The 15,881-nt window shown below is 39.3% G+C and overlaps 1 protein-coding gene across 1 annotated transcript in view; it reads right to left on the bottom strand.

Annotated features, from left to right (window-relative positions):
• Window positions 1-641: 641 nt before the first annotated feature.
• cdhr2 (cadherin related family member 2) overlaps window positions 642-15,881 on the bottom strand; it is an 84,873-nt gene continuing 69,633 nt past the window's right edge. Inside the window, exons 23-29 of the mRNA XM_055643065.1 lie at window positions 15,369-15,446; window positions 8,727-8,787; window positions 7,304-7,425; window positions 5,211-5,324; window positions 3,567-3,644; window positions 2,162-2,234; window positions 642-1,525 (exon numbers count right to left, since the gene is read on the bottom strand). Of these exons, the coding sequence (XP_055499040.1) occupies window positions 1,391-1,525; window positions 2,162-2,234; window positions 3,567-3,644; window positions 5,211-5,324; window positions 7,304-7,425; window positions 8,727-8,787; window positions 15,369-15,446 (661 nt within the window). The 3' untranslated portion in view covers window positions 642-1,390. The remainder of the gene's footprint in view (window positions 1,526-2,161; window positions 2,235-3,566; window positions 3,645-5,210; window positions 5,325-7,303; window positions 7,426-8,726; window positions 8,788-15,368; window positions 15,447-15,881) is intronic.

Raw genomic sequence — 15,881 nt, 5'->3', positions numbered from 1 at the left:
TACTTGTAACAATTGGAACAGTTAGTGGTAGGCCCTTTTTCTCACTTTCCTCTCCTGGGTCTTGCTCCTTTGCTTATTGAAAGGACTAGAGAGCAACCACTGTCGGGGAACAATGAAAACAGCAATGAACCTGGTGAGCAATGGAGCTTGTACAAGCAGACATAGAGTCACACAGCGTGGAAACAGGCACTTCAGCCCAACTTGCCCACAACGACCAACATGCCCCATCTCCACAAGTCTCACCTGCCTACTTTCGGCCTATATCCCTCTAAACCAACATCTTATGTAACTGCAACATGACCTCCCAACTTCTATACTCAAGGTTCATAAAGAGAGGAATAGAGACCAGAAATAGTTCTAAATATGAACGGAAGTGTGGGGCCCCATGTGCATTGAGGTCGGATGTTAGTGGATATGAAACAGTGAAAGCCTACAACAGAACTATGATTTCCTGGGCTTCAATGGCTGCACTTGAGACATGTTGACACCCTCAAATCACATAAATTATGGGGCTCAGCAAATCATAGTGATCTTTTTGAGGCATGTATTTTAAATGCACTGTAAAATGTTGACAAGAACCCACCCCAAAAATAACCAATCTTATTGTCTTCATTCTAAGGTGCTATTCCAATAAAAGTTGAAAAAGAGAACAACTGATAAAACATGATTTATTACTTTGGGTAAAAAGTAGGATATCATACACAAAATATTTTTTAATTACAACATAGTCAACTATATTCATCTTTCCTTCTGTGACAAAACTTTACGGACTTTGATTTTAAGACTTGATATTTTATGTTTGCTCTATTTGAAAACATTGCACAACCAAATGCTCTTGTATTTTTCACTCAAACTGCTAAGAATTTTCCCTATAGTAATATGTTAGAAATTACTGTTAACAAGTATTGATATAATGAGTGACCAAGACTTGGAGCCAGACTGTCAAGCATGTGTATGTAGATAAACCAGAATGAACACCAGAAAACGAACTACAGATTTTATCGCCACAAGAAGAACAGATGATGATTAAGGTCCTTCTTAATTAATCACAATGGTTGTAACGATGTCCTATTATTAGGCCTCATTAATGAAATGCTGCTATCTTACAATTTAACCACAATCTCAATTGTTTACTGGGCATTGAGGGAATTAATAACATTAGATAAACATGCTAATTTATTAATAAAATTATGTCAAGACAAATATAACAAATACATGTGTGAGAATGACATGTTAATGATTTTCACAAAACCGCATTATTTGAGAAAGCTCTTTCCACTTGACAAAGGCAACACTAACTATTATCAACACATTTCTTTTGATAATAGATTTTATGTGCAAATTTCAAAATTTAACAAATGCTAGAGACAAAAATCCCCTGATCTGATGCTCAAATATCAGTGCTCAAGGTGGTGAGATTGTCAACTCCTCTTTTCCAGCCATCTCTTTCTTTCTCTATATCTGGTGCGAAGTTCAAAACTCTGGCATTTTCATTTGTGTGAATGCCCATTGTCTTCTCAGTCATCTTAAACAAAGAAAAACATTTGAATTTTTAAACTAAGAACAGACAAATATTCGTCACTTTATGAAAAACACACCAAAAGATATCCACATCACCTAGCTTCCTAACTTGGTGAAATAATTTACTGCAACATTGTCACGTTATTCATGAAGATCACAGCATATTGTTTGTTTCATTTATTTTAATGAGTCTACATTTTCTAGGCTTTGAGTTGATGCTATCCAATTTCTTTTAATATCAGAACTGGAGAAAAAAACTTGTCGTCCAATTCACAACCTTACACAACCTTGACCTACATTTCAACCAGTGTAAAGGGATAATGAGCGAACACTTGAATCCCAGAGGACTGGGTGGCACAGTGTCTTCAAATAGCTTGCTTTACTTAATTGAAAGAGATTGTCAGCATTGTTGCGTTTTGATGGTAAAAATACTAAAATATACACAAATCCGACAGCATATCTCTGTTTATAGCTATACAATTATCTCAGAGTAACATTGATATTTCTATCAAATTTAAAGAAACATAATATTTTTATATTAGTCTGGTGTCTTAGACTTGTCACACTTGGAAGTTTTAATTTTGATATTACATATGTTTATACAAATGTTTTATGGATTGTCAATGTGGTTTTAACTTACCATTGATGCATTTGGTTTCACTTGAGGTTTTTCTATCATCATATCTACCAAATTCACATCTAGCGAATTAATGCTGTAAGAAATATGACATCCAATATTAATAAATATACAACTTTGAGTTATCCCCTCAAAGTTCTTTATATGCCTGAATCAATTAGAATTATTAATTATTCCTCAATATATATATGGATCGGATCAAATTTAAACAATTTAAAATGATCTGGTATGTTCTGCGTGGCAGATACTACATCATTAATAGTCCATTACAGTCAATGAAATAGAAGATCATAAGAAGAAATAAAAATAAAATAAAATAGAATTCAGAGGTCCATTATGAGAATTATAATTGCATCCATGAGCAATTTTGTAAGATACCTTATGCTTGCTCAGCACCTTATGATAAAGAAAATGTAATATGTGTAGCATTATATATGCACCAAGAGATTTAAGACATCTTCATTTAGTTTCACAAGCACTATATAATATTGTTTTGTACAGAGCAAAGAGTGGAATATTCCTCTCTATATGGAAATAATTAATGAGTAGACTTTAATACTGATGGGAACCAGGTCCATTTTGTGCTGTGGGCTACACTACCTAAAGCTAGCAAGAATTTGTTAACAAAGTGATGGCCCAATATAATCCACCAGTACCTGGATATTACCAGCAAAACCAATAGATGTTGGCTAACATCAAGGCTGGAGGCGATGCGGAAAGTTGTTCATGGAATGAGATGGGAATTTGGTGGGTTGGCACCCTACATTAAACTTGTGAAGAACAGAGATCATTCCTGTTCCTCGAGCCCCACAGGAGTATCAAGGTTCATGTTGACAGCTCTCGTCCAACTGGTCTGCTAGAACCATGGTTCTATGCTATGTATATCATAGAACCATGGGTTGCATGGGAACTCTCTGCCACAGAAGGTAGTTGAGGCTAGTTCATTGGCTATATTTAAGAGGGAGTTAGATGTGGCCCTTGTGGCTAAAGGGATCAGGGGGTATGGAGAGAAGGCAGGTACAGGATACTGAGTTGGATGATCAGCCATGATCATATTGAATAGCGGTGCAGGCTCGAATGGCCTACTCCTGCACCTATTTTCTATGTTTCTATGTTTAAGAAGGGGGGTTACCAATGGAAACACAAATATACTCTAGCCACACATTAACAAGTCCTATCAAAGATGATGTTTGTCATAATAGCATTGGGGTCAGAGCAGTAAACAGTAGTTAGTGGCACCAATACACTGCCTCTGTATGATCCCCTTCTGCATCATGAGAATTATTCTTATCTTTACATTATAATTCTTATCACGTAAATTATTACACATAATAATTTTCATCTCATTTCTCCACGAAATGTCATGCAGTATCCTAGAAAATACGGAAGATGGCTTATTCAATGTTACCTTGCTTGATCTGAAGTAATGTCTTCAAAATTGAGGTCTGTTGAAGTGTCAAAATTGGTGTTCCAAACTGGATTTGCACTAAAGATGCAGGATTATTTAAAAAAACAAGCAATTAAAATAATTGGATATTTTCTTTACTTCACTTTTTTTATATTAGCAATAATAATCAACAACTCCTTCTTTGTTAGTTTACTGTTCTAGTCTTGCACAATTTCTATTGAAGTGATCGTTGACAGGAATTTTGCCTTGACCTCATTTGTTTGAAGTTTCATTTGAAGAATTTACACATTCCAGCTCAGGACAGATGCAGTGGCCTTGAAGGTGATTCATTTTATTTTTTACAATAGGGTGAAAATAAAGAGTAAAGTCATGCATTCAATTGAATTTGTAGAGTTTGAGGGGTTATCTGACAGTAATGCTTTACGATTCAAAGTATTTTTAGGTCTGGGGAAACATTTCCTTCTGTAGAGCAAAGAAACATAGCGGGACATCATCGTAAAATTAAATCAGAGTCCACGCCGACCCCATACAGTAGTTCCATCCTACACAACGAGGCACAATTTACAGAAGCCAACTAATCTATAAACTGCACATCTTTGGAGTGTGGGAGGAAACCAGAGAAAACCCACACAGTCTTGGGAGAACGCGTAAATTCCTTACAGACAGCACCCAAGGTCAGGATCGCCTTCCATCCCAGTGAAGAATGTGTGGGAGTCACTGTGATGGATGTTTATGTTAAAATGTATTTTTGGGTCTGTTGCTTTTTTAAATTATATGATTGACCTGGCCAGTGAAATTTCATGGCACCAATTGGTGTATGTGACAATAAATGAACCTTACCTTACCTTATGATCGAACCTGGGTCTATGGCATTGTAAGGCAGAACTCTACCACTGTGCTGCTGTGCTGCCCTGGAAGGGGGAACTGCTTTTGTGTACTTACCTTCATTTGCCAGCCAATATTAAACCTGGCTGTTTGCAGTACACGATTGATATATTTAAAGGGATATGGCCACTCACTGTTCAATTACAGTATAGGAGAATAACCAATGATCAAGGACCACACTTGGTGGTTGTAATATTCTCAGTGATCTAGTTATCTGTCAATGGCAGTCACCTACAGCAGTTCCAGACAAAGCTTCCCAACATCTACACAATGCTAAAAGAATCACAGTGTCACGGTCCACCTCAGGAACTAGTGATGAACAACAAAAACGGGGTCATTCATCAATATTTATTGTGGTACCAAAGAGCAAACAGCATCCGTGGTTTGTATATCCTATCAGGGCTTCAATGCTATATTTATAGATTTGTTTGCCACTATATAACCATATAACCATATAACAATTACAGCACGGAAACAGGCCATCTCGGCCCTACAAGTCCGTGCCGAACAAATTTTTTTCCCCTTAGTCCCACCTGCCTGCACTCATACCATAACCCTCCATTCCCTTCTCATCCATATGCCTATCCAATTTATTTTTTAAATGATACCAATTTTTAAATGATACCAATGATACCACTAAAGTTTATTAATTCTACTATTATAACATATAATTACGTGTTTTTTTAAATTAGAATAATATATAAATTTAAATGCTCTTTTAAATTAAAAGCTATTTTTCTGCAACTTTGCTTGACTCACCCTTCCATGGTGTATTTATTTGTGCCAGGAACTACAGGTCCACTCTGTAGTGCATCAAAGGAAATTGTTTTAGCTGTGTTCATTGCAGTTGCTGATTTTAATTTTCTTTTGTAACTGCAGGAAGGTGTACACAACATAATTAATATATTATCAGCAGAAAAATGTCAATATGCATATCATAAACAAGTGAGATTGATTTTCCCCACGATATTTCATCCTTTGCTTTATGAGTGTGAAATATGTTATATGGCAATACAATCCTTTCTGAAGAAGGATCACTTTCACTCCCCAGATGCATCCTGACCTGTTCAAGATTTCCAATATTTAAAAAAAAAAAAAACAATTTTCCCTCACAGATGCTGTCAGGTCTTCTGAGTTCCTCCAGCATTTTGTTTTTTGCTCATTATTAGTTTTGTTCACTCTGGTTTTAGCTTTGCAGGTGTAGTAGAAAAACATGAGCACTTGAATCTTGATATCTAGTGACTAGGTGGTGGTATGGGGAACTTGCTTTATGACACTGAGTGACAGAGGTTTGCAGAACTACGTGGTTTTTTTAAATGTAAGTGTGACTGGTGGCTTTGATAGCTACAGGAACTGAGATTCCCTGTAGAATTGTCAAAACATGATACTAATATTGAAGTATTTTCAAAATTCAGAGGAAGATCAAAGCAGGTAACAGGTTATTGATAGATTATGTAGGGTGGATCTGTGCTTCCCAGGATACAAGAGGTCTTAAGTAACTCTTTAGTATCGGCCTTCTGTATTGAAAGCAAACCAGCTTCATTTATAAAGAGTTGTGACCTAGGTGATATATAGATCTAACGAATATCCTCATAACAGTACTACAATTAGAATTGAGAGATTGTATTTTAAATATTTTTGCAAGGATTTGATGCTAAATCAAATGCTGCTCATTTTGTTCAAAAATCATATTTGAAATGGAATATTTCTGAAAAACAATTATTTTCAAAGATAGACACAAAATGCTGGAGTAACTCAGTGGTCCAGGCAGCAGCACTGGAGAGAAGGAATGGATGATGTTTCGGGTCAAGACCCTTCTTCAGACTGAAGACCCTTCTTCGACCCAAAACGCCACCCTTCTTCAGATTGAAGAAGGGTCTCGACCAGAAATGTTACACCTTCCTTCTCTTCAGAGATGCTGCCTGTCCTGCTGAGTAACTCAAGCATTTTGTGTCTGTCTTTGGTTTAAACCAGCATCTGCAGTGCCACGCTACAAATAATTATTTTCTCTTCATGTTGGTAAAAATATCCAGGCAGCCATTTGTAAGGAATAAAGGGCTCCAAGGTAATTTCTGACAGGTCCTGGAATCTAAATTGTTTCCTTTCAACCAAATGCGCAGAAACATGAATTTATTCCAGTTAGAACCCCTTCACATCATCCAAACATTATTCTGACTATTATTAACAAATTAATCTCTTTTGTCGATGGTAATATGTTAATAATGACTAATTACCACAAATCCTTCAGCCAGAATCTGTGCCAGCCTATGCGGGATCAGGCTGCAGCCTTAAGGTATATTTCCACAGTGAAGAGTGGGAAAGCTATTAGTTGCTGCTTCCTCAATGCTGATTTATTAAGAGAGACACGGACATTGTGCGACATCAGTGTCATTACGGTGACATTATGCTACATACTCCATGTTGCTATTACGTTCCATGCATGTTGTTAAATCTTGATGGAAAAACTAAACTTCTCCAGAATAGAATCTTAAGGATAAGGCAACAAACTCTGCAATACACCCTCCAATCAAAGATTTAAGGCTTTGATAAAAATTCCAGGTTTTTATTGGACGTTGAAATTCTAACCATTTCCACAGATGATCAAGCAGAAAATAGTTGGACCTGAGATGCAAAAGTGGCTAAGATTCTGAATATAATACTTCCACCATCATTACAAGTGACAGCATTGTTGCAAAAATCAAGGTTCAAGCTTAGGACTTTCCAAACGCAAGGCTCAGCTATTCATTGAGCAGAATCCATGACCAATGAGAAAGACAAATTTAAAACTTATATATGGAACGTTAATTAAAGATTTTTTAAACTGCTTTTCCGCGTGTTGCTTGTATAGATACCTTTTGCGAACACAGAACAGAAGGGTTATCATGATGGCTAATACAATAACGAAACCTGCTATCAATCCGCCAATGATAACAATGAGTAGACTTTCACCATTAATGGGTTTGGTTGTTTCTTTCTGGAACATACAAAATTCAATAAAATGCAGTTTATAAGAAATACAATTGATATTCATTAATGGGTTTTTTAATCATGTGATACAAGTAAAATAATTGGAATGGAATTTTAGACAGCTACAAAAGAAACCATAATTATGATTTTGAATCAGCATATTTCAATAGATAAGTAAGTTTGGTCACAATTGACTAATGATCAGATTTTCTGCTCTCCCACACAATTGTATAATCTCTTGATGGATACTGCTATTTCCCAGTATTTTCCTTGATGAGGGCAGTGAAAATAAAACAACTCACCATTCTCTGTAGAAACCAAAAGCATCTAGTGGCACAACCAGTCTGAACTAAAGTAATGATCTACCTGATTTTGACCAGGGGATGGATAAATGCAAGGCGAGGGTTTTGTCAAACATAATCCACCCTATTGAGATCATGCTCCATCTTCAACAGTGTTAACATTTTTCCTCAATCTGGTGAGAGTATGGAAGACATGCCCTTCCCCCCTCTTTGCACCCTACCCCCTCTCCTCCCCCTCTCCCCCCTAACGTTTCTCTCAATCTTTCTCCCCAATCAAATCAAGAGAAACTATTAGTACAGAATGAACACGAGAGAAAGATAAAAGGAAACGGGGAGAGAGAACAGTTTTCAGAAAAGCAGAAAAAAATGTCCAGCAGATGTTGTTTGTCCATTGAAAAAAAGAAGTGTTTTTTTTAAACTTTCAGCAGCAACAGAAAGATGACATAAAAGATGAACAGAAAGAAAATTGAACATTCATTGTGCAAGCAGATTGATTTTCTGTTCCAGAGAAGGTAATAGAAAGAAAATGTTCTGTGCAATAGTCAGACAACTTGCATCTACCAGTGTTTTTCTTCACTTAAAATAAACTCAAATTTGGTTTCTTCCATTTTATTGGTTCCCAGTAGTTTAATACTCAGACATAGAAATATAGAAAATAGAAACATAGAAAATAGGTGCAGGAGGAGGCCATTCGACCCTTTGAGCCAGCACCGCCATACATTGTGATCATGGCTGATCGTCCCCTATCAATAACCGGGCCTGCCTTCTCCCCATATCCCTTGACTCCACTAGCCCCTATAGCTCTATCTAACTCTCTCTTAAATCCATCCAGTGACTTGGCCTCCACTGCCCTCTGTGGCATGGAAATCCATAAATTCACAACTCTGGGTGAAAAAGTTTTTTCTCACCTCATACAACTTTTACAATCTGTCTAATTTTTACAGCAGTGCTTCTCGACATATAAAACTTAGCCTTTATCTAGATTCCAAACTTTTTGTGTACTTACAATATTCAGAAGACCAAGCTCTATCAATTCATTTACAGACTCTGGATCATGTTGGAGAATGCTGAAAAGGAGAAAATCACAATCAGAGCAATCAAATTTGACATTCAACTCGGTGGTACGAAACAGTAATCTCAAATATAACTTGAGCTGTGAAAATTATTCTGGCATAATTGAAATTGAGACATAGATTCACAGAAACGTATTACACAAAGAAGGCTTTTCAGCCTAAAAAGGTGATTTTTAAAAATCAAATGATGGTGTTATAGGAGGTAAAAAATGGGTTTGTGGATTTAGATCCCACATGAACATGATGGAATAGGCTCAAAGGATTATTCAAAGATTCAATCATACTTTATTGTCACATGTACACAGGTACAGCGAAACACTTTGTTTTGCATACAACCCAGTAAAATTGTATAGTAGACTTCATCCAGGCAGTACACAAGTGTCGCCACGTTTGGCACTGACAACGTTACAGACTCAAATGACTAAATTATCTATTCCAGCTTTTATATTCCCAGTTGTTTTCCGCAGCCACGTAGTTAATACAATTTAAATAAACAATTTAATAAATCTGTTGTGATGTTAAAGAGACATTTTTCAAAAAGCATTAGGGTGACAAAATTAAGCAGCGTATTGAAAATATCACACAGCAGGATATCACTGTCACAGATTACATTAAGTAAATATCTGCTTGCTTGGCAAATTCACGGATTTGCTATTCGAAGGATCACCATTATTTCTTTGAACAGTCAAGCTAACATTCTTTTCTAAAATGACATGACTGAAAACAAATTAACTGTTCATTTATTCATTTGCTGTTTGTACAGTGTGCAAAACAGCTGCTGCACTAATACATGTCACAGACAACATTGGATGCAGAGTGCCTTGGGACATACGTAACCCCACTTTTTAAGAAGGGAGGGAGAGAGAAAATGGGGAATTACAGACCACTTAGTCTAACATCGGTAGTGGGGAAACTGCTAGAGTCAGTTATTAAAGATGGGATAGCAGCACATTTGGAAAGTGGTGAAATCATTGGACAAAGTCAGCATGGATTTACGAAAGGTAAATCATGTCTGACGAATCTTATAGAATTTTTTGAGGATGTAACTAGTAGCGTTGATAGGGGAGAACCAGTGGATGTGGTGTATCTGGACTTCCAGAAGGCTTTCGACAAGGTCCCACATAAGAGATTAGTATACAAACTTAAAGCACAAGGCATTGGGGGTTCAGTATTGATGTGGATAGAGAACTGGCTGGCAAACAGGAAGCAAAGAGTAGGAGTAAACGGGTCCTTTTCACAATGGCAGGCAGTGACTAGTGGGGTACCCCAAGGCTCAGTACTGGGACCCCAGCTATTTACAATATATATTAATGATCTGGATGAGGGAATTGAAGGCAATATCTCCAAGTTTGCGGATGACACTAAGCTGGGGGGCAGTGTTAGCTGTGAGGAGGATGCTAGGAGACTGCAGGGTGACTTGGATAGGCTGGGTGAGTGGGCAAATGTTTGGCAGATGCAGTATAATGTGGATAAATGTGAGGTTATCCATTTTGGTGGCAAAAACAGGAAAGCAGACTATTATCTAAATGGTGGCCGATTGGGAAAGGGGGAGATGCAGCGAGACCTGGGTGTCATGGTACACCAGTCATTGAAGGTAGGCATACAGGTGCAGCAGGCAGTAAAGAAAGCGAATGGTATGTTAGCTTTCTTTGCAAAAGGATTTGAGTATAGGAGCAGAGAGGTTCTACTGCAGTTGTACAGGGTCTTGGTGAGACCACACCTGGAGTATTGCGTACAGTTTTGGTCTCCAAATCTGAGGAAGGACATTATTGCTATAGAGGGAGTGCAGAGCATCACCAGACTGATTCCTGGGATGTCAGGACTGTCTTATGAAGAAAGACTGGATAGACTTGGTGTTATACTGCTCTAGAATTTAGAAGATTGAGAGGGGATCTTATAGAAACTTACAAAATTCTTAAGGGGTTGGACAGGCTAGATGCAGGAAGATTGTTCCCGATGTTAGGGAAGTCCAGGACAAGGGGTCACAGCTTAAGGATAAAGGGGAAATCCTTTAAAACCGAGATGAGAAGAACTTTTTTCACACAGAGAGTGGTGAATCTCTGGAACTCTCTGCCACAGAGGGTAGTTGAGGCCAGTTCATTGGCTATATTTAAGAGGAGTTAGATGTGGCCCTTGTGGCTAAGGGGATCAGGGGGTATGGAGAGAAGGCAGGTACGGGATACTGAGTTGGATGATCAGCCATGATCATATTGAATGGCGGTGCAGGCTCGAAGGGATGGCCTACTCCTGCACCTAATTTCTATGTTTCTATGTTTCTATACTTATGTGGGAAGCCACTGTGTGTCACTGTAAGTGAGTGCCCTCTCTACTCAATGTGTAGAAAGGAATTGCAGATGCTGGTTTAAACCTAAGATAGACACAAAATGCTGGAGTAACTCAGCGGGACAGGCAGCATCTCTGGAGAGGGAATGGGTGACATTTCGGGTCGAGACCCTTCTTCAAACAAAGGGTCTCGACCAGAAATGTCACCCATTCCTTCAACATCTCAGGAGACAAGGAATAGGTGATGTTTCAGGTCGAGACCCTTTGTTTGAAGAAGGGTCTCAACCCAAAACATCACCCATTCCTTCTCTCCAGAGATGCTGCCTGTCTCGCTGAGTTACTCCAGCATTTTGTGTATACCCTCTTTACTCAGTTAGTTTTTTCACCAATTCACCTACATTAAAATCAGCATAATCCATGCAAATGATTGACAAATTTCAAATGCAAATTATAGAAGCCCAAATCAAGCTCCTGCAATATCTTGCATTAGTTTTTATAAACATACAGCTAGAAGATGTACCAATAAATTGACCATGCCCTGGAATAAATCAATCACCATTGGAAATTTCTGCAAATTTTGATTTAGTTGGTCAAAACCAATCAAAAAGATTAGGTTTTGTCATTTTGTACTATTATTATGTGTGTTTGGTTTTACGTATATAAATATATATAAATTCGTACTTGCAGCAGCATAACAGAAAATATAATTCTTACTTGCAGCAGCATAACAGAAAATGTGTATGTATGCATATATATATATACAAGAAATAAACATTTTCTGTTATGCTGCTGCAATAATTTAATTGTTCTATCTGGGACATGCTCTCATTTCATTGTGGCTAGTATTCAAGTGAGTCACTTTGCTCTACACTGTGGAGCAAGATCACCTGCTGCATAAACCTGAAGAAGTTGCACTCATCACTTAAATCTTTAACAGTTGTGCTCTTCACACATACCACCTGTGAAAGAAACTCAGCACATAACTGGTACAATGGAAGCTAGTGTTCTGCAATTGTGTCTTCTGCAAACTCCCAATTTCCAATAACTTTGAACTTTAATGTCTCCTCAGAAACATTTGCATTTCATAATTCTTACAAGGAAAATGTTCTATTCTTTCACAATCGGGACAGCAGAGTCATAGTGATGGTGACTCTACATAGTGACAATCGTCAGTTGACCAATGACCTGAACGAGTTCTACTGCAGGTTCAATAGACAGAAACATAACTCCGGTGCCCCCTCCTTCCCTCCCCCACCAACTCCTCCCTAATCACCACTTCACACCCACTTCCAGCCTGACTCCAGTCTGCAAAGACTGGGCCCTTGTCCACTACCCACCCCCTCCTTGCTGTCCAACATCAGTCTGGCCACTTCTCCATCACTAACAATAGCCCAGGACAACAAATACAATACAAATTGCATTTATTATCATTCAAACAGACAGTGGTTTGAACAAAATGTTGTTCCTGCAGTCATAACAATAAAATAAACATAACACATAATTAGTACAGTTTCATACAAACATCCATCACAGTGAATCTCCAAACACCTTCTCACTGTGATGGAAGGCAAAAGTTTTATCTCTTCCCTGTTCTTTATTCTTCTCCTGCATCGAGGCGATCGAGGCTCCTGATGTTAAAGCCCCCGGCGGGCGTTGGTAAGTTCTGCGGCCGATTAAGCCACACCGGGCGATGTAAGGCCCTGCGACGGGCCGTTTCAAACCCCTCGATTCAGGGCTGGCGAAGTTGCCATTGTGGGAGCTCTCGGAAATCGGTCTCCCACCAGGGACCTGCGAGCTCCCAATTTTACCGTCCACAGGTCCTGCGGCCGAGGCCTCCGAGACTCCGCAGTCGGGTAGCCGCCGCCTCGCCACCACAGCCTCCACGCCAGCCAGTGAGGCCTCCGAGGCTCCACGAGGTTAGGCCCCAGCAAACGGAGACACGACAAGGATAAGGTCGCGTCTCCGTTCAAGGAAGAGATAAAAAAGTTTAAAGTTTCCCTCCCCACCCCCTCCCCAACATATACACAACTAAAAAATAAACCTTTGCAATTGTAAAGAAGGAACATCAGCGACTCTACTTCCTGAGAAGATTATGGAGATTTGGCATGCAGAAGAGGATTTTCCTGAACTTCCACAGGTACACTGTAGAATTCTGACTGGTTGCATCATGGCCTGGTTCGGTAACTTGAACGTCCAGGAACAAAATAGACTACAAAAAGTTGTGACCACTGTCCAGTCCATCACCAGCTTTGACCTCCCCACTGTCGAAGGGATCTATTGTAGTTGCTGCCTCAAAAAGGCAGCCAAAATCATCAAGGACCCCACCATCTTGACCACACACTTATCTCACCACTGCCATCAGGAAGAAGGTACAGGAGCCTGAAGACTGTAACATCCAGGTTCAGGAACAGCTGCTTCCCCACAGCCATCAGGCTATTAATCACATTGAATAAGCTATGAACTGCAAAATACTATATTATTATTTGTTATTTGCACTATATTTGTTATTTATTGAACTTTTTCTTTTTTTTCCCCGTTATATACAATGTTTACATATTCACATATTCTATTGTGCTGCAGCAAGTAAGAATTTCATTGTCCCGTCTGGGACATATGACAATAAAACACTCTTGACTCTTGACTTGACTTGTGTTGGCTATCACAAACCCCCTGCTGGACCCCCTGCATTTTGCAGTCATTTAAGTTCCTTGGAATCATCATCCCCAGGGACCTTAAATGGGAGGCCACCTGTTGACTCCACTGTCAAAAAGGCCCGACAGAGGATGTACCTCCCACGGCAACTGAGAAAACACAATCTGCCACAGGCAATGATGGTCCAATTTTATACTGCAATCATAGAGTCTGTCCTCACCTTCTCCATCATGTTCTGGTTTGGCTCAAGCATGACATCCGGAGGCTGCAGCGCATCATTCGATCTATATACATCCTCTGTTGTGCCTTTTTGACTGTGGAGTCGATGGTACCGCCCCACCCCACACCCCCCCCCCCCCCCCATTTAAGGTCCTTGGAGATGATGGTTCCCAGGAACTTAAAATACTGCACAGATGTGACTGTGATGTTGTTGATGGTGAGTGGGGTGAGGGGAGGGGGAGCTCTCCTAAAGTCTACTCTCAATTCCACTATCTTAAGAGCATTGAGCTGCAGGTTGTTGCGATGGCACCAGGACACCAGCTGTGTCACTTCCTGTCTGTTGGCAGATTCCTCCCCATCCTGGATCAGTCCAATCAGGGTTGTGTCGTCAGCAAACTTGGGAAGCTTGACAGAGGAGTCTGGGGAGGTGCAATTGTTGGTGTAGAGAGAGAGTAAAGAAGAAGGGAGAGTACGCAGTCTTGCAGAGCTCCTATGCTGAGGGTTTGCGGGTCTGAGATGTGCTTCCCCAGCCCCACATGCTGCTTCCTGTCTGTCTACACCATTTCTAGTATATTGACATATTTTCTATAGCAGGGCAACCAGTATAAAACAGTACTCCAAATGTAGCCTTACCAGTAAAGGGGAAATCCTTTAAAACCGAGATACTTTTTCACGCAGAGAGTGGTGAATCTCTGGAACTCTCTGCCACAGAGGGTAGTTGAGGCCAGTTCATTGGCTATATTTAAGAGGGAGTTAGATGTGGCCCTTGTGGCTAAGGGGATCAGGGGGTATGGAGAGAAGGCAGGTACGGGATACTGAGTTGGATGATCAGCCATGATCATATTGAATGGCGGTGCAGGCTCGAAGGGCCGAATGGCCTACTCCTGCACCTAATTTCTAAGTTTCTATGTTTCTATGTATCTTGTAAGGTGTAACATGACATCCCAATTAATGTACTCAAGGACAGGGTGGCAACTGCCTTCTTCATCTACCTGTCACCCTGTGTTACCACTTTCATGGAACTATGTACCTTCACCCCAGGGTCCCTCTGTTCTATGACACCTCCACTATTTACTGTCCTGTCTTGGCCATGCAAATAGATCCTAATCATTGGCGAATGGATAGGTTAGTGGTAGAATCCAGGGAGAGAAGGAAATAGGTGAAGAATAAAATGAGATTATTATAAAAAAGCTGTTCAATGGTTAGCTTGGTCTTGGTGGACTGAAGGGTCTGTGATTGTACAGTGGAGATTGATGCTGTGTAAATGTATATGACAAATTATGAAGTAATCTATAGTTCTATAATCACATTTTGCTACCAGAATAGTCCTAAATCAGAGTATGAGCTTGACTACATCTTGTGCTTTTACACAGATGTTTTTTGAAGGCATATACAACATAAATGATAGACATAAGACATACCCGTTAAGGTTGTTGGGTGCTATAGCTGTTCCGTTGTTATATATGAAGTAAACCTCCATAATGGATCTGGCTACATTTCTAAGAGAGAAACATGAGAGATAAGTTCATTTTGACAATCTCAGCCCTCCTTAAAAACACAATGGATCTGCATTTGCTGGCTGAAGCAGCGTTTAGTTGTTTAAATGTTAGAAATCCAGAGATTTTCATGTTCATGCTGTAAAATGTCTTTGATTTACTGACAGGTTCAGCAGGCCAAATCTGTCACTTTGCTTCACGGCTGAACTCCCTACAGAGTCCAGAGATGAAGGCAGAGATTCCTCAGCATTACACTGGGAAATCACTTTTAAGATCATTTACCAGGTGAAACAGGATGATTTAGGATTAAAGATGGCAGAGGCAAAGGGAAAGGGGAACATTATTTACTTTTACTTTAATGCTTTAATTATCTATAAGTGGTTCATATGTTTCTAGTTTCTTTTTTTATTTCAACAATAATAATAATGTTTTTTTTAT

The sequence above is a fragment of the Leucoraja erinacea genome, chromosome 11 (assembly GCF_028641065.1).
Source record: "Leucoraja erinacea ecotype New England chromosome 11, Leri_hhj_1, whole genome shotgun sequence".
Taxonomy (NCBI): domain Eukaryota; kingdom Metazoa; phylum Chordata; class Chondrichthyes; order Rajiformes; family Rajidae; genus Leucoraja; species Leucoraja erinaceus.
The sequence above is the reverse complement of the archived record's forward strand: the minus strand, read 5'-3'. Positions and strand labels throughout refer to the sequence as shown.